At 40.6% G+C, this 23,768-nt stretch overlaps 1 protein-coding gene across 1 annotated transcript in view; it reads left to right on the forward strand.

The window, feature by feature from the left end:
- Positions 1-23,768, forward strand: part of mdn1 (midasin AAA ATPase 1) — a gene marked incomplete at its 3' end in the record, with an annotated part of 64,937 nt that overhangs the window by 7,457 nt on the left and 33,712 nt on the right. Inside the window, exons 11-44 of the mRNA XM_083898966.1 lie at positions 2,757-2,838; positions 2,961-3,056; positions 3,187-3,299; positions 4,059-4,207; positions 4,322-4,382; positions 4,543-4,754; positions 4,837-4,940; positions 5,424-5,568; positions 6,593-6,689; positions 6,842-6,955; positions 7,042-7,189; positions 7,340-7,447; positions 7,981-8,132; positions 10,438-10,616; positions 11,393-11,601; positions 12,398-12,544; positions 12,648-12,789; positions 13,373-13,507; positions 14,098-14,236; positions 14,376-14,508; positions 14,715-14,845; positions 16,436-16,574; positions 17,170-17,284; positions 17,733-17,993; positions 19,903-20,100; positions 20,990-21,198; positions 21,300-21,422; positions 21,546-21,743; positions 21,883-21,990; positions 22,122-22,310; positions 22,612-22,701; positions 22,791-23,054; positions 23,146-23,410; positions 23,496-23,655. Coding sequence (XP_083755092.1) covers positions 2,757-2,838; positions 2,961-3,056; positions 3,187-3,299; positions 4,059-4,207; positions 4,322-4,382; positions 4,543-4,754; positions 4,837-4,940; positions 5,424-5,568; positions 6,593-6,689; positions 6,842-6,955; positions 7,042-7,189; positions 7,340-7,447; positions 7,981-8,132; positions 10,438-10,616; positions 11,393-11,601; positions 12,398-12,544; positions 12,648-12,789; positions 13,373-13,507; positions 14,098-14,236; positions 14,376-14,508; positions 14,715-14,845; positions 16,436-16,574; positions 17,170-17,284; positions 17,733-17,993; positions 19,903-20,100; positions 20,990-21,198; positions 21,300-21,422; positions 21,546-21,743; positions 21,883-21,990; positions 22,122-22,310; positions 22,612-22,701; positions 22,791-23,054; positions 23,146-23,410; positions 23,496-23,655 — 5,115 coding nt within the window. The remainder of the gene's footprint in view (positions 1-2,756; positions 2,839-2,960; positions 3,057-3,186; positions 3,300-4,058; positions 4,208-4,321; positions 4,383-4,542; positions 4,755-4,836; positions 4,941-5,423; positions 5,569-6,592; positions 6,690-6,841; positions 6,956-7,041; positions 7,190-7,339; positions 7,448-7,980; positions 8,133-10,437; positions 10,617-11,392; positions 11,602-12,397; positions 12,545-12,647; positions 12,790-13,372; positions 13,508-14,097; positions 14,237-14,375; positions 14,509-14,714; positions 14,846-16,435; positions 16,575-17,169; positions 17,285-17,732; positions 17,994-19,902; positions 20,101-20,989; positions 21,199-21,299; positions 21,423-21,545; positions 21,744-21,882; positions 21,991-22,121; positions 22,311-22,611; positions 22,702-22,790; positions 23,055-23,145; positions 23,411-23,495; positions 23,656-23,768) is intronic.

Raw genomic sequence — 23,768 nt, forward strand, 5'->3', positions numbered from 1 at the left:
TTTTCATGACTAAAAAACACACAGAATGCAACGAAGACAATGGTTAGTTAACCTAGTTTTTTTTTTTTAATTTTTTTCTTTTCTTTACAAAAAAAAAAAAAGTTAAAGGTGTAATAACTGGCAACCCGTGTTTGCTCGGCAGCTGAGACTCCACTGACTGCAATGATTGGTAGATGATGGCAGGTGGCGCCACATGCCAAAACATGATTTCAAAACATAAACATGATTTGCAGTCTGCAAAATATTTTTTTTAATGCAAATATTTTGTCTGTACTGTTGTTGTTGGTGAGTACAGTTTGTTATATGAACATTATTCCTGAGTCTCTGTGACATATTAGGAGGATTTTATGACCAGTTGCTTTAGATTTATTACATAATGCAACTTTAATCTGTTAAAGGTATACTATGTAATTTAGAAAATTTCCCAAAAATAAAACAGGAGTTTAATGTTCAAATGTTCAGATCAGTACAGTATATTGTTTTGCTGGTTTCTTACATTTTCCCAAATGTTTCCAGTGGGGTTGCAACCAAAGATTATTTTATTCTTTTCTTGATTAATCAACTACATATTTGGTCCACATATTTGGTTCATGTCAGAAAATGGCTATGTCATTTATGTCAAGTTTTATTCAGTTTAATGATTTCTTTGTTATATGGAGCAAAACTAAAACGTATTCACATTTAAGAAGCTGAAAACCCAGAGAGCCTGTTTTAATGTAAGAAAATCAAAATGGTTGATGTTTAATTTAGTATTTGTTGCTGACTTAGTTTCCAGTCGAGAGGTTTTTAGGCATGATTATCTAAACTGGGGAGTAATTCTGATCATCAGCTGTCTGGATGCTATCAGAGAATAAATCTATGTCATTTATTTGCAATAATTTCATGCTACAGCAGTGTGAGTAGTCATGACAACAGCATCCATGATGTATTTTCTTGCAGGTATGAACAGTCTTACTTAAGATTGTCTGCATCTGATCGTATCACTGAGGACGGATGTTAATTCGGGGTCTGAACGGGGTCACAAAACTTTATCTCATTTCAGCTAACATCTGTCAGACCCCTCACCACCATCCCAGTCAAAACTACCAGCCGACTTTAATTAGCTTTCCACTAGCCGCTGCTGTGCTCGATAGATTATTGATTGGACTGTCCTCTGGACAACGGACTGGAATGGCAGATTCTCCAGGTCACACCAGGGAATATGTATTAGATAATGGCTTTATAATTTTCTCCTCACTCAGGGAAAAAGCACCCAGCTGTCACTCTGGTGTGTTGACCATTCTGCTATAAGTCGGCATTTCTGTATGGATCAGTGTAGTTGACATTATTGCTCAGCTTATGATTCCTATATATGCTGATTTAGGTCACATAGGATCTTTAGGATCTTTCAACACAAATTAGACACACAGTAATTTGTTGCTGTAGTATGCAGCTTTTATGTAAAGTATGTGGAGTGTAACATGTCTTTTTATTTAAAGGTTTTGCTGTTTGACAGTGTTTTGTACAGAATACACAGCTTACGGAGTACACAGCTTCATTACTTGAGTAAAAGTACAGATACCCCTTGCTAAATTTTACTCAAGTAAAAGTACTACAGTCAGATGTTGTTTTTACTTGTTTTTAAGTATTTAACATTTCTAAATATTGCATTACTACTGCCACAGTGCTTACATTTACGTATAGAAACGTCCTACATTTAGTTATCTGTCTTCATCCATGGTTTCGTCCATGGTTTCGTCTCTCAGCTAAATCTGACCATGGAGTTATTTGTTTTTTTTTAAGAAGAAGTACTCACGGCTATGGATAGAAATGTAGCAGAGTAAAGAGTACAATATTTGCCTCTCAGATGTACTTGAGTAAAGTCATGAGTACTCCCAAAAATGATACTCGAGTTAAGTACAGATCCCTCAAAATTATACTTAAGTACTGTACTCGAGTAAATGTACTCTGTTACTGTCCGACTCTGCCTGCATCCCCCAGGTCACGTGACTTTGTTGGTATTAGGTCTCGATCTGCGCATGCGCGTGATGGATATCCAGGTATTTCATACCGTCTCTGGTGGTCAGGAAGAATGAAATTAAACCATATTTTTAGACACAACTGGAAATCCAAAACAGAACACTTGAGAGAAACAGTTTTCAGTCTTTACTCCGCAGTTGTAATTTTATTTTTCACATATTCTCAGACACTTTTTTCTCTTCATTACATTTATAAAGTGCTTTTTTATGCACCCAAGCGCGTACAAATTACCCATTATTCATATACACATTCTCACTGGTGGCGGTGAGCTGTGTTTGAAGCCAACAAAAGCGTGGCTGCCAATCTAGTCTAACATACTGCACGACTTTACTGCGCTACTCATTTCTGCTTATTGTTGGACTGTAGCAATGTTAGCTCTCAGCGAGCCATTTATAGAGCAGGTTCTCTTCCATAGAGTTGGACTACCATGTATGTTTGCAAAAGATTTTTATTTGGTTGAAATATGCAACTTCACCCCTAGATGCCACACATCTGTGCATTATTGTTTGCACTGATTTTTAACCAATCACAAGCTGCATTTCTCAGGATCTTTGTAGAGCCAGGAAAATACTCTCTCGTTTGCGTATCCCCAACTGCTTTAGCATCCGAGCATGACCATTAGGAGACTGTTATTGCTGTTTTTCTCCACTACTCATTCATTACCGATAAATGTAATTCCAAGGTTATATATATTAAAAAAAAAACACAACAATTATTCTCCCTCCTTATGATTTTAGGGACCTCCTGAAATGGTGTGAGCGGATCAGTGTCAACTTTAACAGCACCTCCTCTGCTACAGCACAACATGTCTTCCAAGAGGTTAGTTGGTGTGTTAACAAATAAAAAAATAAGTGTCTTTCTTGCATAACCCCAGTTAGAGTTCTTGTAATGGCCATCCCTCTAAATATGACAAATCACATCTGTTCCTTTCTTCTTGCCAGGCTCTTGACTGCTTCACAGCCATGTTGTCTTGTCCCGAAAGTCGACTTCAAATGGCTGAGGCCATTGGAAGCAAACTCAACATCTCCAAAGAAAAGGTTTCAACAAGCACTTTTTGGGCAAAAAATAAAAAAAAATATTGCATCTAACAAGAAACACTGCTATAGTAGAATTGCTGTAATAATGTATAGTTTAATAACACCGTCATTTTGACTCCTTTGTCTCTAGGCTCAGCACTTCTGCCAGATGTATCAGCCTGGCATCTCGCTGACTGAGCAGCAGGTCTCGGTGGGCAGAGTAACTCTGGATCGAAAGCAGACTGAAGCTGTGCAGCTGAATGTGTAAGTGGGACATCCTGTCCAGCCTACCCCCTTTGACCCATGTTTACACCGTGTATGCAGGACCAAATAGGACCCCTGCTGCTAAATTGAATAAACATTGTATTGATTTCAAACCACAATATGGTAAATAAAGCCCCCTAATGGTTCAACAAGTACATGCCCAAAAATGAACATTGATTCTTTCAGTCCAATATGAGTGGGTGTCTAACTTTAGAGTGGACACAGGAAATGTGATTTTTTTTTTTATTTAGTTTATTTTGTATACAAAAACTGAGTTAATTGTGTGCAATATGATGTGTTAACAAAAACAATAGCAGTTTAAACTGATAGTTGAAGTTTTTTGAAGTATGTTTGGATGAGTTAATGATACAAAGTTGGTGTTAACTGTGGCGTTGAACCCCCTGCCAAAATCTGTGTTTTTAGCTTGCCTGCTGCCTCTTTTGCCAAGTTTGAGTCACTTATTGGTATTATAACACCTTTGTCAACACCTCATATGTGTCTCGATGTAAAATTTCCACAATGGACTTTTGTTTGGGGTGGAAGCTGTTAACCAACATTATACATGTTAATCAGTGGTTAACATGTATAATTTTCCTAAGTAGGTGTAGTTTATTATAACTTCCTCATACCACCACACTTCAAAATATATATCCAATTAATGTATAAATAAGATGATTTCAGCGCAATGCTCCAGCCATAATCTACAACTCATGCAGGCCATTGTGTTCACATTACAAGTGTGTATATCATCATGAACAGGGACAACCAGACGTTTGCTGCCACTCGACCCTCTGCTGTGCTGCTGGAACAGCTGGCGGTGTGCATGTCCAAAGGTGAACCTGTTCTTCTGGTTGGAGAGACAGGAACTGGAAAGACCTCCACTGTCCAGCACCTGGCCAGAGCCACAGGTGAGCCAAGCTTGGCTGGACAGCTGCTTGTGCAGCGGTTTGTCCATTCAACTCAATGTCAGTAGTTTGATCCCCGGGTTGAGTCCAAAATGCTCTTTTGTGTGTTCAATCCAGGACACAGGTTGCGGGTTGTGAACATGAACCAGCAGAGCGACACTGCTGACCTGCTTGGAGGGTGAGTGGCCCACAGACAGTGTCTTACACTGCATCACTTATCCACGTTTTTTTTTAATTGTTTTTATTTACTTATTTGGGTCAGTTTGGCTGTGTTCAGACTGATCTTTTTCTTCATCTTGTGTTGATGCAATAATTTGAGACTCTTCTGTCTGCTGTAGGTACAAACCAGTGGACCACAAGCAGCTCCTGCTTCCTCTGCGTGAAGCCTTTGAGGACCTGTTCTCTCAGACCTACTCGAGGAAGCAGAACCTGACCTTCCTGGGTCACGTTCAGACCTGCTTCAGGGGCAAACGCTGGCAGGATCTGCTCAAGCTCATGGACCACGTCTGCAAGTCTGCTCTTGCCAACGAGCTGCAGGAGAAGTCCAATGGTACTGAACCAACAGTGATGAGAGTCAGTTTCACTGTCACTGCGTAATGGATGACTAATATCACGTGTTTTTGTGTGTATAGCTTCTTTGCTGCAGGAGCAGTGGGAGGCGCTGACTGCAAAACTGAGTCAGACACAGCAGCAGATCCGAGCCTGTGAGGCAGCCATGGTCTTTGCCTTTGTGGAGGTAATGCACTCAAATATCTCCTCAAATGGAAATCCTTGTGTAAAATAATGGTTAAAGCACAAACCACATAACAACTGTCATTACTCATAAACTGGATTTGTTCTGCTTATGCATGTGACTACTTCCTGTTACCACTTATTTATCACTACAGAATGACGACTAAAAAATAACATTAAAAAAACGTGCATTTCATTTTATGAAGTTAACTAATAGAATGAAAGTGTTAAAGAAATGTGTATTTTATTTTATAAAAATAACAACTGTAAGCTTATTTATTTCCATAAAGCTTGGCTATAAATGAGCTTACAGTTGTTATTTATGTAAGATTGACTAAGTGACTTTCTCTCTCTTTTGTTATCTGCTTCATAGTGCCTCAAACTGTTTTAAAAGATGCTTTTGTATAACCCGAGCTATATTTCTTTACATCCATGGTGCAGCAGCTCTGACCCTGCTGTGGTCTGTTTTTATGTATATGCTCTGTAGGGCACACTGGCTCAGGCTGTGAAGAAGGGACACTGGGTACTGCTGGATGAAATCAATCTGGCAGCAGCAGAGACTTTAGAGTGTCTGAGTGGACTCTTAGAGGGCAGCGCTGGCTCTCTGGTGCTGTTGGACCGTGGGGACACTGGTGAGGACTCGTAGCTTGGAGTTTAAACCTTTATTCAATTATCAGGGCGGTCACTATCAAACTTTAATTATATGCGTAAAATGCATCTCATAAGCACCTATTTAAGTAAGCAGAGAGCGCACGTCACATTTCCCACCATATCATATGACAGTTTCAGCTAATAACTGGTAATAATTAACCTAATAATCTCTGTAAGCTGGCTCAAAAAATATTTGTGTGTGCCAGGGACATCTGTGCTCTCATCCGTGGGTTGTAAAATAAGAGGGTTAATAAATACTAGAGTACTTATTTTTATTAGAACAAATTACAGGTCATTACAAATAACAGTTATATAATTTTTTTTTGCCAAAACTATGCAGACACTGAATTTCCTAACTTAAAGCATTGATGACCACTCCAAGTCATTCACCACCACCTCAACGATTCAATTACTAAATTAATTACAAATTATTTTGACAATATATTATTTGATTGGAGTGCGCTTACGATAACCCCATTTTAAATTTTAATATTTTCTGGTTTCTTTGCTCCATATTACAAATAAATCACTAAAATTTAATTATTTATCAATATCATAATTGTGTAGTGAAAATGTTATACTGTGCCTGTTAAAATCCTGAATACAGTGGCACTGTGGCTTCCCAAAAATAAACAAGCTTTTTGATTTATGTCATCTCAAGATTCAAGAGATTCAAGATTCAAGATTTTTATTAAAGTTAAGTACACCCTAGTGAAATGACATTGCAAAACAAGCCCCTCTGTGCAACTGTGAAGCACTAATAAAATAAAATAAAATAAAATAAATGTAAATTTAAAATAATTTCCAGATAAAATCTAAACTATTAACAAAATACACAAGAAAGAAATATAAAAAGCAATAAGATGCAATAAAATACAGATCAAATACACAATGTTCACTATAGCAGCAATATGGATTATGGTGTGCTGTATTTACGTCTTTGTTTTAGTTTGTGTCGTTTCCTGAGACTTTAAATAATATATATTTTTTTTTTTTAAACCAAAGAACCCCTGGTTCGCCACCCAGACTTCAGACTCTTTGCCTGCATGAACCCAGCTACTGACGTGGGGAAGAGGAACCTGCCTCTGGGCCTCAGGAACAGGTGATTGATTGAACATTGATTTAATTTCATAGCTATTAAGAGCTATCCAGAGCAGTTTTATTTGTTTAAGATATTTAAGAAGGACATAATACAAAATAAAAAACTAACTTTAACTTCAACTCATATTTCTTTTCTTCGTCGGTGTGTCACAGGTTCACTGAGCTGTATGTGGATGAGCTGGAGAATGAGGGTGACCTGCGCATTCTGGTCTCAGACTACCTCAAACACCTGAACCCACACAGAAATGTTATCAGTGGCATCATAAGGTTTGCTTTTACCGTTACATTACAGCAGTTAAGATCAACATAACTCTTTTGGAGAGTTATGTTGAAACCTCTGCCTCTGTGTTCAGTTTTTACTTGGCAGTACGAAAGGAGGCCAATTTACACCTTGTGGATGGGACAGGACACAGACCACACTACAGCCTGCGCACTCTGTGCAGGGCTCTGAAGTATGTGGCAGTAAACCCATGCAAGAGTGTACAGCGCTCACTGTACGAGGTAGGGACTACAGAGCAATTATCTCCTTAAAGTTTCCTTAAAGTTCATCAAAACTGGTTTTGATGTTTTGAGATGAAAGCTGCTGAATTCAACTTTGATTTTCCATCACACACGTTTTGTGCATCGACGGTCTACGTTTGATGGTTTCAGGGTTTCTGCCTGAGCTTCTTGACTCAGCTGGACAGAAGCTCTCACCCACTGGTCCAGAAGCTGGTGTGTCAGCACATCCTGATGGGAAACACGAAGTGTCTCAAACAAGTAAGACATTCACAGAGTCGATTTGTTTTTCAAAAATATCAAACCTTTAAAATGTAACATTTTCAAATTGTGAGTGTAGAGAGAAAACCATTCATTTTCCTGTTCTTCTGTATTTAACAGCAGCTTGCAGCCATAGTGTTGCATTACTGTCATCCTCTGGAATTAGGAAACCCTTATTGTGGACTAATTCAGATAGTTGGTATTTAATGTACTAGTCCATTAAAAAGCAATAGTTTTTTTTGTAGCCTTGGTTTTTCCTCTTTAATCTTTTCTAGTCTTGATGACCACTCAAAGCTGCTTTACATTACAGTTTTGGTATTCACTCACAGTTTCATACATTGCATCTATGTGCAGTGCATTTTCTATCACTCATCTTTCACATCGGCATGTAGACTAGCCAGGAATTGAACCCACAACCTACGAGTTGAAAGACCACTCCATTGTACCATTGCTCTACCACTGAGCTACCCTTAGTACCATTATGTATTTCTGTATTCTGCAGAATATTTATGAGTTTGTCATGTTCCTTACAGCCGATCCCAGCACCTGCAGGCCAGCGCTGTGTGGAAGTGGAGGGCTACTGGGTGTCCCAGGGCGATATGGAACCAGCCGTGAACCCCAGCTACATCCTCACCCATTCAGTCAAGCTCAACCTCCGAGACCTTGCCAGAGTTGTATCTACAGGGTAGGAAAGCTGTCACACCTTGACCCCTTGTCTCCCAAATCAATGTGTGCATTTATCAATGTCCAAACTACTCATTTTGACAGATGGGGCTCACTCTGGCCCTTTGTGGAAGAATGCATCAGTGGTGCATCAGGATTAAAAAAAATAAAAATGGGTGGATTAAAGTCCCCTGCAGGCAAGTGACCAGCTGTGCAGCAAATGATTAGTTTATGCCTGTGTGTTTGACTTCTGTTAAGGACAGCTGACATGTTGATCTCCTAAGAGCATTAGTGATGAGGACCGATGTTGCTGTCACTGTCTGTGTCCTGTTCCACTGCAAAGCAGAACTCTGTACTGACACAGTGTTAGCGTTGTACACTTGTTGAGACATGAAAGAGGCAAAACACAATGGAAGAATTTGTAGGGATGGTCATTCTGTTGAATATTTGAATAGTATTTTAGCTTGAAATGCCCATATTCCAAACTGCAGCATATGAAAGAACTCGAAGAAGAAGTTCTTCAGCTTTACACTCCTTCACAGTCGCTAAGCTCAGCTGATCGGTTGCTCTTGGTTGTCCCTAAAACAAGGCTGAATCTCAGGGGCCTTCACTGCTGCAGCTCCCAAATTTGCCTCTGGCCTGTTATGCTCTGTTTGTGTTTTAAGCTTTTTTTTTTAACGTTTGCTTTATTACTCTACTGCACTAGGTGAACACTGTTGTTTTTAAATGTGCTTTATAAATAAATTGGATTCAAGGTGATCTTGAAAGTAATGCAGTGTTCGCATCATGTTGAGCTAAGAGGAGCAGCTAATGAGATGCATTCAATGACCCTGGTCAATTTTATTTTGTGGCGTATGCAGCGAGTTGGGCCTTCTGAGACAGGTGGTACTCACTGTACCACCTTTCGGAACTTTCCATGTCTATCCTATCCATCTTCACTATCACGTAACACCAGAGTGATTTAAACCTCAAACCTCACAGTCTCACCATGCATGTTTAGATGCGCAACATTTAAAAGGGCTCCGTCTGAAACAGTGTCGCTCAGAACAGCGTTCCGAACGTTGTAATCGAATACACCGGTGTGGCGGTATATTAAAAAACTAATATCATAACAAAAATATAAACCAGTATTCGGTGTGAACTGGTATACCACCCAGCACTAGGTGGAGACAAGTGTTAGGGATGATGTTTGACAGAAGGATAGCAGAAAAAGTGAAAAGGAAGGTCTTCAATACAGTAGTGAGTCCTGCTATGATGTATGGCTTGGAGACAGTGGCACTCTCTAAAAGACAGGAGGGGAAGCTGGAGGTGTCAGAGCTGAAGATGCTGAGATTTGTGTTGGGTGAGACCAGGATGGACAGGATTAGAATTTACCATATTCGAGGGACCGATCTGGTTGAGCAGTTTAAAGATAAAGTATGCCAAGGAGTCAAGGTTGAGATGTTTTTTATCACATGCAGAGGAGGGATAGTGATTATATTGGAAAAAGGATGTTGAAGTTGCAGCTTCTGGCCAGGAAGAATAGAGAAAGACCAAGGAGAAGGTTCATGGATGTTGTGAAGGAGGACGGGTCAGCAAGAGTGTGAGATGGGTCAGCCAGAATTGTGAACCCTGCTGAGAACCCTCAAACTATAAAGTTGTGTAATGTTGTTTTTAAGTGGTGCCTGACACTTTGCAACACACCTTCACAATACCCTGAAGTCTATTTTTGTTCTTTACATTATTTAATGTATAAGGCCATACCAACTGGTGAAAGTGAAGGTCAGGATAGATCCAATAAAGCATGAATAAAACATCATCAAAGTACAATCGACATTGAAATGGCAAAGCTTGCGGACAAATTTCAGGCGTTGGTGGGGTCCACTCCACTGTCTGGTTATTAATAACAACTGGAGGAAAGACACTGGGATTTGTACTGAAATTCACCTTGTGGTATTATAGCATCCCTAATATAAATCAACATATAACTCCTGAGAGGTTAAACCGTTTTAAAGCACAAAGATGATGGATAATGGCAGGTTTCATAAATTCATATTGCACATTTGATAAGCAAAGTGATTGTGTATCTTGATCACATGAATTATGGTATCATGTACATTTAATACTGATTGTTTACATCTTTTGACATCCGTTTACTCCACCATGCTCTGGTGCCATTATTGCACTATAACAAACACAGACAGATGTATGACTCAGTAGTCTCTGCTCAACGCTCAATAAACATTTAGGTTAATTTGGCTCACTCAGGTTACAACATCATTCTAAACTGAGCTCATGACTAATCAGTCTACTGTCCTCCTCTCACTCTCCCTCTCTCTGTGTCACAGGACTCACCCAGTGCTGATCCAGGGAGAGACATCTGTGGGGAAGACCAGCCTAATTTGCTGGCTGGCTACAGCCACAGGGAACCAGTGTGTTAGAATCAATAACCACGAGCACACCGACATCCAGGAGTACATCGGCTGCTACTCATCAGACAACAGCGGCAAGCTGGTGTTCAAAGAGGGTACAAGGATTTGTTAAGATAGCAGCATTTTAGTGCTGTCACAGGGATTTTTGCTCACTGTTCATATTTTATAGCAAAGGTATTTATCTATCCTTTCTATACACCAGTAGTGAACACACCAATATAGCAGTTGGAAGCACTTGTGCAGGGGGAGCAATGAGGTATCAGGTGCTTTTATTGGGGGACCCCAGACCTTGACCCATTCCGGAATTCGAACCGGTGACCCTGCAGTCTATTTTTGTTCAAAATACTTTTATAAAGAGTAAGAAAAATAACAATAATTTAGGTGGCAAATCAAAACAAATTATCTTTATAACTTGGCAAATATCCAACCAAAGGATCACCACAAATAGAGAACATTTTACTAAAAAGAAGATTCCTTATATCCTCATAAATAATGGATATCTTTGTCAACCTCATCAGTTTTCCACATTAGACATAAACTTTATTTCTCAGGAATGACATTAAATCTACCGGTCTGCAGGGCTCATCCTGTACTTTTATATAAGAAGAAAAAAATATTAATAACCCTTTAAAATATAGATTTAGTAAGTAATTATAGCATAATGACATTGAGCACAGATGTATTCATAATTAGGTTTCAACACTGAGTTGCATTTTCCTCTCATTCAGAAACTGTCAAACAAATGTACATTTACAACATAAAAATACAGTAATGTATAGTGACTCCCAATGTATAGCATATCCTTTTGTCCACTACTTAACTATGGCTCCACCCCAGACTAATATGTCATTCTCTTGTGCGTCTGCTCCAGGCGTTCTGATCGATGCCATGAGGAAAGGCTACTGGATCATCCTGGACGAGCTGAACCTTGCACCTACTGACGTTCTGGAGGCTCTCAACAGACTGCTGGATGACAACAGGGAGCTGTTTGTGGCAGAGACACAGGAAGTCATCAAGGCTCATCCTAGATTCAAGCTGTTTGCTACTCAGAATCCCCCCGGTCTCTATGGTGGCAGAAAGGTATTGTATCCATACCATTAGATAATGCCTTTCCCTTAGGGAAATTTTTTTATGACGAGCTGTTTCGCCATGTTTTGGGTAGACAGCATCTGTGGTTAACTGACAATTGTGGATAATTATTTGTTGGGCTGCAACAGTTATTTGACTGATTTTTCAGCTTCTTAAATGTGATTTTGCGATAGATGCACTTTATGAAATTGTGAGTGAATGGGTGTGAATGGGTGAATGGCAATAATGTAGTGTAAAGTATCTTTGAATGGTCATCAAGCCTAGAAAAGTGACTAGAAAATAGATGTTGTTCTATAGATTACTAGAGGTGTTTGGCTGCTGCATCATTATATAGCGGTTTATATCATGCATCCCTAGACCTTATAGCCTAGGAAAAAAGCCAGAATGAGAATAAGTTGATAAAATGCAACACATTTTATGTTACTATCACTACAACAGTTGGCTATAATAAAATAGTGTATCATGTCTTTAATGGAACTAAAATAGGACACAAGCTTCATAAAAGTTGAATTTGTATGAGGCCATGAATATAAAGCACAACTAATAAGAGTAATGATGTATTAAAAATGCACAAAAAAAGATAAGTGTAAGTATAAGTGTTATGTTAGTGTTAGGCTATTTTCTAACTGCCAGCATTTTTTACAGGACAGGTCTTCTTTGGTTTTAATTATGTATATTTATTATGAATTATTATATGCTCTGCTGTTTAAAATAATAACCATTGTACTTTTATCTGTCAAACAAAATCAAAAAATTAAATTAAACATGTTTTCCTGTGGACCTGCAGGTTCTCTCCAGGGCTTTCAGGAACCGATTCGTGGAGCTGCACTTTGATGAGCTGCCCAGTGAAGAGCTGGAGACCATCCTCAACCAGAGGTGTCACCTGCCGCCATCTTACTGCACCAAGCTGGTCAAGGCCATGCAAGACCTTCAGGTAGGTTACCGATCTTCCTTGTGGATGTCGGTGTTGAAGTAATTTAACCTCCGTTTTGCCGCTAACCTGATTATGTGTTAACAAATCCATCCCCCTCATCCAGTCTTTACGCAGAGGATCCTCCGTGTTTGCGGGGAAACATGGCTTCATCACCCTCAGAGACCTGTTTCGCTGGGCAGACCGGTACAGGCTGGAGGAACAGTCACAGGAATCTCAGGACTGGCTACAGCATTTGGCTGATGATGGTGAGGCTTGTTTCAATGTTTTTATTCCTATACCAGCCAATCCCTGTGTGGGTAATTCAAAACCCTCGGTTAGTTTTTATTATTATGATATATGACTGAGCTATTTTCAAGTTTGAAGTAAGCCATTAAGAAGCCAGAGTGTGATGAAACTCAAAACATTGATTATTTTGCAACCGAGAGCAGATAATTCCAGATTCTAGTGAAATATGTTAAAGACACATGATTATTTGTGTCATCTTGAGGACTGATCTTGGGCTGTGAACATTATTGTCTTGATATTGCTTCTGTTCTCTTTAAGGACAGGATTCAAAATACAGATTTTCTCATATATATCAAGTTTTATTTGGAAGGAGAGGGATCTAAATTTTATACAATTTGCACCATTAGTTCAGTGAAAATCTCTTTCATAATCAAACAAATGGTTATTGAACCAAATTAAATGGACAAGTGAAGCGAATACATTTCTTCATATTAACTCATCACAGCTTCCAGGGCTTTCTTTACTGCTCGCCAAAGCCTTGATAGCAAAACACTTCGCGCGTTTCTCATGAGCCCAAAATAAAGCTGCCATCCTCTTCTACAGGTTACATGTTGCTGGCAGGTCGTGTCAGGAAGCCGGAGGAAGAGGCCACCATTTTGGCCATCCTGGAGAAGCACTTCAAACGGACGGTTACTCCTGAAAACCTGTTCTCTCAGAAACAGGTGACCAGCCAATTCAGTGAGTAGAACTCCACATTGCATTATATAAAATCAGATTCGGGCTATAACTAATGATGATCATTTTCTTAATCAAATAATCTGTCAATTGTTTTCTAGATTAATTGCTTAGTTTCGAAAACCTTGAAATGACGACGTTCCTAAATGAAACAATCCTATCAATATTATCTGAATCGTAGGCTTTTTTAAATAAATCAATCAGATATATGTTAATCTTTGGGAGCACATTTTCTAATGTTGGGTTGCATAGTTTGTTATAGTTATTAAATCCATTTTTAAGTCTCCATTTCTAAATGTTGGTATTTAAATCACATTTAGGCATCTTTTCATTTTATCGGAACACACGTTATTGTCTCATGTTGCCTCACAAGATTTCGTTGCCAATCTTCCACTGCAAAGAATGATTGTTTTAACATTACAATAAGCAGAAAAAAGCTCCCTTGGTCAGTGAAGTTTGCATTTTTCAATTGTAAATCAACATTTGAAAAATGTTTGGATTGGACACTGCAAACTCAAAGGAAATCATTATCAATGAGTACGTTGATTGTCTTTTAACTCGGTCTGGTGTTGTCTTGATGCTCTGATTGGCAGGTCCCTTCATCGACAGCATTGCTGGAGTTCCAGAGGAGTTCCGGCATGTGGTGTGGACACATGGCATGAGGAGACTGGCTGTGCTGGTGGGACGGGCATTGCGATTCAATGAGTCTGTCCTGCTTGTAGGAGATACTGGGTAAGAAGTTTTCTCCCGGAGAACATATACAGAATATTACTGTCTAATTATTACTAGTTTTACAAACTGCACCGCAGGAATTGATGACCAATAAAATAAAAGCCCAAAAAACTGATTGAAGATTATTTTCCCTTATCAGATGTGGAAAGACGACGATCTGCCAGCTGTTTGCTGCTTTGACTGGACAGAAGTTTTTTTCAGTCAACTGTCACCTACACATGGAGACGTCTGACTTCTTGGGAGGCTTGCGACCAGTCAGACACTCACATCAGGTACTAATCTAGCCACAGCAGTAAAGAGTCTGATTTTTTTTGTTTAACTATATCTCCTTAAATTGTCCTTCAATGTTGATGCAAACCATCTCTAATTAAAGCTAACATTTGGCCAATGGCAGAAAAAAAAATTGTAATTGTCGAAATGCATATAATCTTTGTCTTTGTGGATTTGTGGGAGAATCACTAAATGACTGTGTGTGTAGGCGGATGGTGAAGACAGCAGGCTGTTTCAGTGGCTTGATGGTCCCTTGGTGCTGGCCATGAAGGAGGGAGGAGTGTTCCTCATGGATGAGATCTCCTTGGCAGATGACTCTGTACTTGAAAGACTCAACAGGTGCGCTCACAAACACAACACACAACACACAACACACACACACACACACACACACACACACACACACACACACACACACACACACACACACACACGCCACAACGAGCCAACAGAAGGCCAACAGTTCCCGACGATGTTAAAAATAAAAACATTGATTATTTTTCTCCTTTTACAACGGCACAACTTTTGCCCTCGGGAGCTTCCGTGCGGACCCCCCCCCCCCACTTGTTTCCCCTCCAGACATGCACACAAATGCACACATAGCGACAACATTGCTACCGCAAATGAGTGTGAGAATTTTGTTACCAAGAAAGGACTAGTATCAGGGATTTGGAAGTTTGCGGCGGCAGACGTGGAACAAGTGACTGCACGCTGCAAACTTTGTTTAAAGCCCATTTCAACAAAAGGCAGTAACCCAACTATGGACTGAACCGCTGATTGCGAACGGCAAGCTACCGCCGTATGTGACTGTATTTCAGGCTGTCTTTGCTCCAGAGACTTCCGATACAAGGATCAAGCCGAACAGTGCCGAAAAATATTTAAAGGTCCCAAAAACGTGGGCTAATCTCCGACAATTACCAGGGAAATGTCTAAAATTTCATTATTTAACACAGTAGTCTGGTCCACGACTGGCATCACGCTGTCGCTGTGACTGAGTCTGCACTACGGTCATGGAGGACGTATTCAGTTTAATTAACTGATACTGAAGCACTGTATGTGTGTGTGTGTAAAACGTCATGCATTTATGCATCATATGAATAATTATTTTGTCTTTATTTTGACTATTTAAATCGAAAATCAAATCTTTTATAAATAAATAAAAATATTTTTAGGCCATATCGCCCAGCCCTAATGAACATCCACTTACTTATATTAATATTTGGGTTATATCTATTAACTATGCAATTATATCCAGATGACCCTTGAATGTATGTTAATTTAAAGGTGCCATATGTAAGAATGTGGCCAAAAACAGTTACTACATTCAAATTCAAAATACCAAGGTCTTTTAGGTTTGGTTTTCTGACGTAACTGGCAACCCGTGGCAGCTGAGACTCTACTGACTGCAATGATTGATAGATGGCGGTAGGTGGCGCCACATGCCAAAACATGATTTCAAAACATAAACATGATTTGAGGTCTGCAAAATATATTTTTTAATGCAAATATTTTGGCTGTACGATTGTTGTTGGTGAGTTCAGTTTGTTATATAAACATCATATAAACACCATTCCTGAGTCTTTGTGACATAGTAGGAGGATTTTTTGGCCATTTGATTTAGATTTATTACATAATGCACCTTTAAGATAAACAGAGATGTAAATACAAATCAGATAGAATTGAACCCACCAAATCTCAGTGCCCTCTCAAAAAATTTCACACCAAACCTGGGTGTGGTACTTGACAATGACCTTATTTTTATTTTATTTTTTTAAAGATTCTCTGCTTTTTTCATCTAAACTAGATTGACCACATACAATTTCACCCTCAGTCTGTATGCTTTAATCCCACACCCTAAAACATGAAAATGTCAGGTTGCACCATATACAATGCAGAAAAGCCCTTTGACACTATGTTGTGTGTTTGCAGTGTTCTCGAGACAGAGAAGTCCTTGGTGTTGGCAGAGAAGGGCAGTGGGGACAATGACGACGTGGAGCTGATCCGGGCAGATGCAGGTTTCCGCCTGGTCGCTACCATGAACCCTGGAGGAGACTTTGGCAAGAAGGAGGTGAGAACAAAAAGCCTTGGTAAAGGAATTCAGGATAAAAGTGGTAGCAATGGTATAAGGCAGTGGTTTCCAAACTTTTCACAGTCCCGTACCCGTACTTCAGATATTTGACCTCCAGCCATGTACCCCCTACTCATGTGCACTTGAAATATTTTGTCCGTCTGTATACACAGCACTCACCACATAATATCTCTCAAAGGCAATTCTTTCTCACCAAAAAGATCTATTTAAAAATGACCAGCATCTTCAATGAGCAACACCAGCACACCTCCATCACCATGTATTTTTTTTTTTACATAAATCTACTGCAATGTCTGAATTTGGCTTCCACAGTTTGGGAATCACTGGTATAAGGTAACAAATAGTTATGCTGGAATCTGAAGCATTTGACACATTTTTAAGTGTGTTCACCTGTTTAGACCATGGTTCGGTGCTAATAACACTGATCATGAGTTTGATCCCGTTAGGGGTCATACTTTGTTTTCTTTGTTGTTGCATCTATATATCATGGATTTAATTAATATGTGCAGTCAGAGAAATTGTGTAATATTAGTCATAGGTCTTGTCTGACTTGTGTATTTCTGTTTTTGCACAGCTCTCTCCTGCCCTCAGAAACCGTTTCACAGAGATCTGGTGTCCTCAGAGCAACAGTCGAAGTGACCTGGTTCACATTGTACAACATAACTTGCGCTCTGGCCTCTCACTCGATGGTAAAGTAGTTTGGACGTACAGCCCGAGTTACAGTCATTAAAGTCTGTATATGTGAAAAAACCAACTTGTCTTGTCCCTAAGATAAGATAGTCCTTTATTAGTCCTGCAGTGGGGAAATTTCCAGTGTTACAGCAGTAAGACAATAAAGATAAGCAAGTTCAACTGAGATTTATTTGTTGAGCTTTATTTCATACCATAGAGAAGCACTTTTTTTAGGCTTGTTATTTTTGCTTTGTGATTTTTTTTTTTATAACCTAAAACCTAAAGGATGCGTGAATGTTAGACATTCATACAGTAGTACTGTGTAAAATGAGTTTGTGTGAACTGGTGAATATCATATATCAATATAAAGCATTTTTGAGACTAGAAAAGCACAATGTGCATAGATGTAGATGTTACACATATATAGACTGTAACACAGGCAACTGATGTCTCTGTGAATCCCAGGCTGTGATATCGCAGAGTTGATGCTGGACTTCATCGAGTGGCTGACCCAGCAGGACTTCGGCCGGCGCTGCATCCTGAGTGTCCGAGACATCCTGTCGTGGGTTCACTTCCTCAACACGGTGTGTGAGCGGGACGAGGATGGCTTCATGACCATGGGAGCCATGGAAGATGAAGAAGAAGCAGAGTGGGACCTCAGACTGGACACGGTCACCGCCTTCATTCATGCTGCGTGTCTGGTCTACGTAGATGGCATTGGCTCTGGTAAGCTTGACTTTTTTCTCACAGAGAGTCTAACTCTCAAAGGACATCATGTCTTAGGCTCCGTCCCAATACCTCCCAGGGGTGGGAATCTCTTGGCACCTCTCGATTCGATTCGATTACGATTCAGAGGTCAACGATTCGATTCTAAACCGATTATCAATACATCTCGATGCAACAATTTTTGACTTTAATACTTATTTAAAAGTAAGATAAAGCAACATAAATATAAAAGTGGTAGTGCCCCCTCATCTGCCTCATCTGGTGCAGACAAACGGCCTTTTTATTTCTGCGCACTGCCCCTGCGCTGTTCTCTTCACTCTCTCCTGCACCGTTTGTCGCTCCTCTGTGTCTCCAAGCGCTCATTTCATATCTAAAGCAGACTGGATCATTTCTCTACGTGTTTTATCCCCACATAAATAATGATCTTTATGACGAGGATGGAGTACAGTCGCGATGAAGTGCAGGTGATCTGAGTGAAACGGGGTGACAGACTCTGCAGATCAGAGTGCGCTTTTCATCGTTTTCACTCCGTGGTCTTAATCTTTGTGAAAGAAGACGCTTTAACGCTGCAATTACGGGAATAACAGATGCATCAGAGTTGATGTCTTTAGTTAACTGCTCAAAGAGAGAGAATGTTCTCTGGTGTGAAGTGAATGTCGCGGGGAGTTCATAATCTGTGCCGCACGCAGCGCAGAGACTTTCCAGCATTTAACAGCTGTTCCACCGTGTTGTAGCTGTGTTTTGACCACCGAATTATCGGTGCATCCCTAAATATAACATCTTTATTGACAAGAACGATGCAACCGTAATAATGACGCATTTTATAGTGTGACTTGTACCCTATACCCGGTATAGAAAAAGCCGAGGTCTATAAAAAAAATCTATTTTAAATAAATAAACAAGCAACGCAAAGCCTGGCGGGGGGGCAAGTAAAGCCTGGCGATACACTGGGGGAAACCCTGGCTCTGCAGCGAGCGAAGCGAACAGAATGTTGCAGCAGGCGAAGTAATTTAATTAAAAAAAAATTCCGATTATTAACTTATCTGCATCGATAAGTTATAATTTAATACCTCCCCCTTAATATTTCCCCTTGGTTTTGAGTCCCCTCAACTGTAAATTCCCTTCGTTGAGGGAAGTTGTATTGGGTCATCACTACATGCAAATTAGCGTAGCAAATGTGCTAACCTACGTCACATATTTACAATTCTACCGGTGGAGCGTGCTAATATTTTCATTCAGGAAAAATGCCGGCGGATCAGCTGTTTGTTTTTCTACATCAACGCCGTCCTCGTAAACGCTATATCACGAATGTGATTGAAATCTGACAAGTCCAGGGTATTCATGTTCAAGTGAACACCGGTACACACATCTAAACACTGACAAAACTACCCAGATGTAGCAGTGCTGGCTGGCAGCTGTTTGCCGGTTGCTTTGAGAGCGATTGCCCGTCATTCAGCTCTGCATGGCGGGTGTGCTCTCTCAGGGCGCTCGACGGGTAGCCGCTCGCTAGCTAGTTAACTAGCTGCTTTCATAAATTGTCACTTATTTTCTGACATTAGTGTTCAAAGCTCAACGGTCCTTTGGATGTATATCAAACCAACATATTCCAACACAATTCGACATTGTCACGTGCTTATTTGCGAAAATATATTACAACGAAAATGTTCCTCGGCAGATGTGGCCACCATCTTTGTTGAAAAATATCAGCCGGCTTGCTGAATTCGCAAAGCATCATGGGTAATTTCATCTTCCACTTATTTTTAAGCCTGCATCAGAGCTCACTACATTTTGAGGGTTGATTATAAGGGAAAAATCGCATTTCCCTTTGCTCCTCCCTAGACCTGAAAGCGCAAAATGTAGGGTTAGGGGAGGTCTTGGGACAGGACCTTAGTCTCCTTTTTTCTTGCAGGAACCACCGTGTCCAGTGCAGACAACGCCCTCCTGGCTCGCCGGCTGTGCCTGAGCTTTCTTCAACAGCGGCTGAGTAAGATGACCAAGCTTGACCAAGAGATGATGGACGCCCTGAGAGTCTATGACAGCAGCCTGCCACGGAAACCCCAGTGGGGGGAAGACTTCTTTGGCATTGACCCCTTCTACATTGCTTTAGGTGTGGACTTAAACATTTATGAATACATAGGTATCCTTTTATTTTGATAGTCCATTGTTGACTCTGCAAAATATCATTCATAGTCAACAGGCACTTTTGTAAAGGTTTAGGGTTAGAATCTGTAGAGCACAATGTCTGGTCTACTTGCAGTTAGTTAATTGTATTTCACTTTTTTGTGAAAAAAGTGCCGACTTTAGTGCCGACTGATTATCTGTTGGCATCTTACTGAATACCTGTTGATTACTAATGGGGAGTCAACAGTGGACTATCAAAATAAAGTGTTTCCCATTTATAAGATGCTGTTCTATTCATAGAAGTGTAACTAACCAGACTATAATTGACATCATCTGTTTGAAATGTCCTTGTACTTCTAAATGCACTTTACTCATCTGAATGATTTAGCACGACACATTTCATAGATAGCTACATTAACTGTTTTCTTTTTTTTTCTCCATACAAAATTATCATCAAAACAGTGAATGAACATTTTAAATTGATCAACATTTTCTGACATTTTAGGGATCTAATTTCTTAATTGAGTAAATAACCAACAGCTTAAACCATTGTGAAAATTATCCATAGTTGCAGCCCTATATGTAATAACAACTTTAGTGAACCCCCATGTTTTATCAGTACAGCCTGTAAGGTCACTGCAAAGATGGCGCTCATTGAATTCCAAGTAGCTGAACATGTTTAAAACCTGGCATACCTGCTTATAGGTCTAGTTTGGTCAAGAAAGTGGTTTTCACTTTGTTATCAAGAGTAAAATAGAAAGATCACTACAACTCTCTTGAAAATACTGGTTCATTACATGTTTCTTTGTTATTCTGTAAATACAGTTTAGTTTACCCTCCCATGTTTGAATCAAATGGCCCTTTGCTCCACCCAGGGCCTCAGACCGAGAGCCGCAACCTGTCGGATTACGCCATTGCAGCGGGCACCACAGCAATGAACGCCCAGAGGCTGCTGCGGGCACTGAAGCTGCAGAGGCCTGTGCTGCTGGAGGGAGCTCCTGGTGTGGGGAAGACCAGCCTGGTGGCAGCACTGGCAAAGGCATCTGGGAACCATCTAGTCCGTATCAACCTGTCAGAGCAGACGGTAAGCCCTATATTTTTTTTATTTAACGCACAGAAACTTTAAGAAAAATGAACTTTACAGAATAACTGTCTCTGGTGATGATAACGTGTCCCATCCTGCAGGATGTTACTGACTTGTTTGGGACTGATCTTCCTGTGGAGGGAGGGAAAGGAGGAGAGTTTGCGTGGCGCGATGGTCCACTTTTGGCTGCTTTAAAAGCAGGACACTGGGTTGTCCTGGATGAGGTAGACACTTAAAAGCTATAAAGTGTTCAAAATGTTTAACCAGTTTAATCATACAATAATTATTGATTATGTTGATTAAATATGTGATTGTAAACTAATTTGCCCTGTTCCTGTATCTGAAAGCTGAATTTGGCCTCTCAGTCGGTGCTGGAGGGTCTGAATGCCTGCTTCGATCACAGAGCAGAGGTTTATATTCCCGAGCTGGGCATGAGCTTCCAGGTCCAGCATGAGAAGACCAAGATCTTTGGCTGCCAGAACCCCTTCACTCAAGGTGGTGGGCGTAAGGGACTGCCCAAATCCTTCCTCAACAGATTCACACAAGTAAGCAGCATTAGTGCATCCATCCATTGTCTTACTGTGTACCTTTTCAGGAGTGTGAGATGAGATAGAGACAATGATTTGCATTTCTCTCCGTTATCTCTGTTCATTAACTCTGACACATCCTTGCTTGTGTTTCCAGGTCTTTGTCGATCAACTCACCGGCAAAGACATGGAGTTTATAGCAGGCTCCATATTCCCTGACATTAATAAGGAAATCATTGCCAAAATGGTTGACTTCAGTAACAGGGTAGGTTTCTTCCCCATGTTAGTGTCACATATTTTATTAGACCTAATACGCTGAAATAAAGACATAACCTGCTTCTATTTACAGAATTAACTGTTTCATTTGTGTGAATCGCCTTTTTCTGCTTCCCATAGCTCGTCCAGGAGGTCACCGTGGAGCGGCAGTGGGGTCAGAAAGGAAGCCCCTGGGAGTTCAACCTGCGCGATATGTTCCGCTGGTGTCAGCTGATGCAGGCCGACCAGTCGCCAGGGTTTTTCAGTCCTGGCCAGCACGTAGCTCTGGTGTATGCTGACAGGATGCGAACAGAAGCTGATAAGGCTCAGGTTTTTACCAACTACTTTACCAACATCTTTTTTTTTATTTGAGAGTCTGCAGATAAACTGTATCAGTTCATTTAAAAATGTGTTTTTTATCAATTTAATAGTTTTTCAGAATACAGCACTCAGTGGAGTTATGAATACCCTAACACTATCAGCACTGTTAATAAGTTAACCAGTATTATTATATTATAGCCCTATTCCCTAACATGGCAGCATGTGCTTAGAAAATCTCTGGGATAAATTTTTCTTGCATGTTTTGTGTGTGTGTGAGATTTAAAATATGGTATTTTCCTCTCCCATGCAGGTACTGTCTGTGTTCCGGAAGGTATTTGGGGAGGACTTTGAGCCTTACAGCGGCTCCAGACAGTTCCACATCACTCCACTCAACCTGCAGGTCCATCCAAACAGCCCTACCCCTTCTTTTCACATTCAAATGATTCAAATTCTGCAAAGAAAATCATTTCCTATGGATTGTCTTTACAGGTGGGCTTTTCAGTCCTGCAGCGCAGTGGCGGAGCCCCTGTGGCCCTAGACCCCCCACTGTCCATCACACACCAGGCCCTGCGACCGCTGGAGTCCCTGATGAAGTGTGTGGAAATGGGATGGATGACAATACTAGTCGGCCCCACTGCCAGCGGAAAGACCAGCCTGGTGAGATTACTGACTCTGTTGACAGGACACCGCCTCAGAGTTATGGCCATGAACAGTGCCATGGACACCACTGAGCTGCTGGGAGGCTTTGAACAGGTAACCAGGAAGTCAAGTTTCTATTTTTGCAATGTCTCTATTGTTTAAAAATGGAAAACCAATTAAACCAACACCTTGTTCCATTTTCTAGGTGGATATCATGCGGCCATGGCAGCAAGTGCTGGAAAGCGTAGACTACATAGTTGCCATGGTAATAAGACGTGGCCTCATGTCACTGGACGTTGGCATCCAGGACACAGAGTTCCTGCTGCAGACGTGGGGCCTGTTCTGCCACTGGCTGAAGGATAAAGAGATGCAGAAAACTGGGGGAACGGTCGACTCTGAGGCTCTGAACAAGCTGGAAGTTATCATCTTGCTCCTGCAGAAGCTCAACACCAAGCTCAAAGTCTTCACTGGTAATAGATGACAAGATATTGTCTGATAAAAGGGGAAAGTGCATATAAGAATGGAGAAAAAAAAGTCCTTGTGTTTGTCCTCCAGACATGTCCAAGCTGCAGATGGACTTCACCCTGCTGAAGGAGCGACTTGCTCAGCTAGAGGATGGCTGGACAAATGGAGGCTTTGAGTGGTTGGACGGCATGCTGGTCCAGGCCCTGCAGGCTGGTGATTGGCTGCTCATGGACAACGTTAACTTCTGCAGGTGAGGAACATGAAGTGTTAGAATTTCAGATATGCACAGACGTCCTTTGGAAAGTAGAGAATGCTGGCAGAAGCCTATCCAGACATTTTCTTGCCAGCTTACCAGTCTGAAAT

Source organism: Microchirus variegatus (assembly GCF_963457635.1).
Source record: "Microchirus variegatus genome assembly, chromosome: 12".
In the NCBI taxonomy this organism is placed as follows: Eukaryota; Metazoa; Chordata; class Actinopteri; order Pleuronectiformes; family Soleidae; genus Microchirus; species Microchirus variegatus.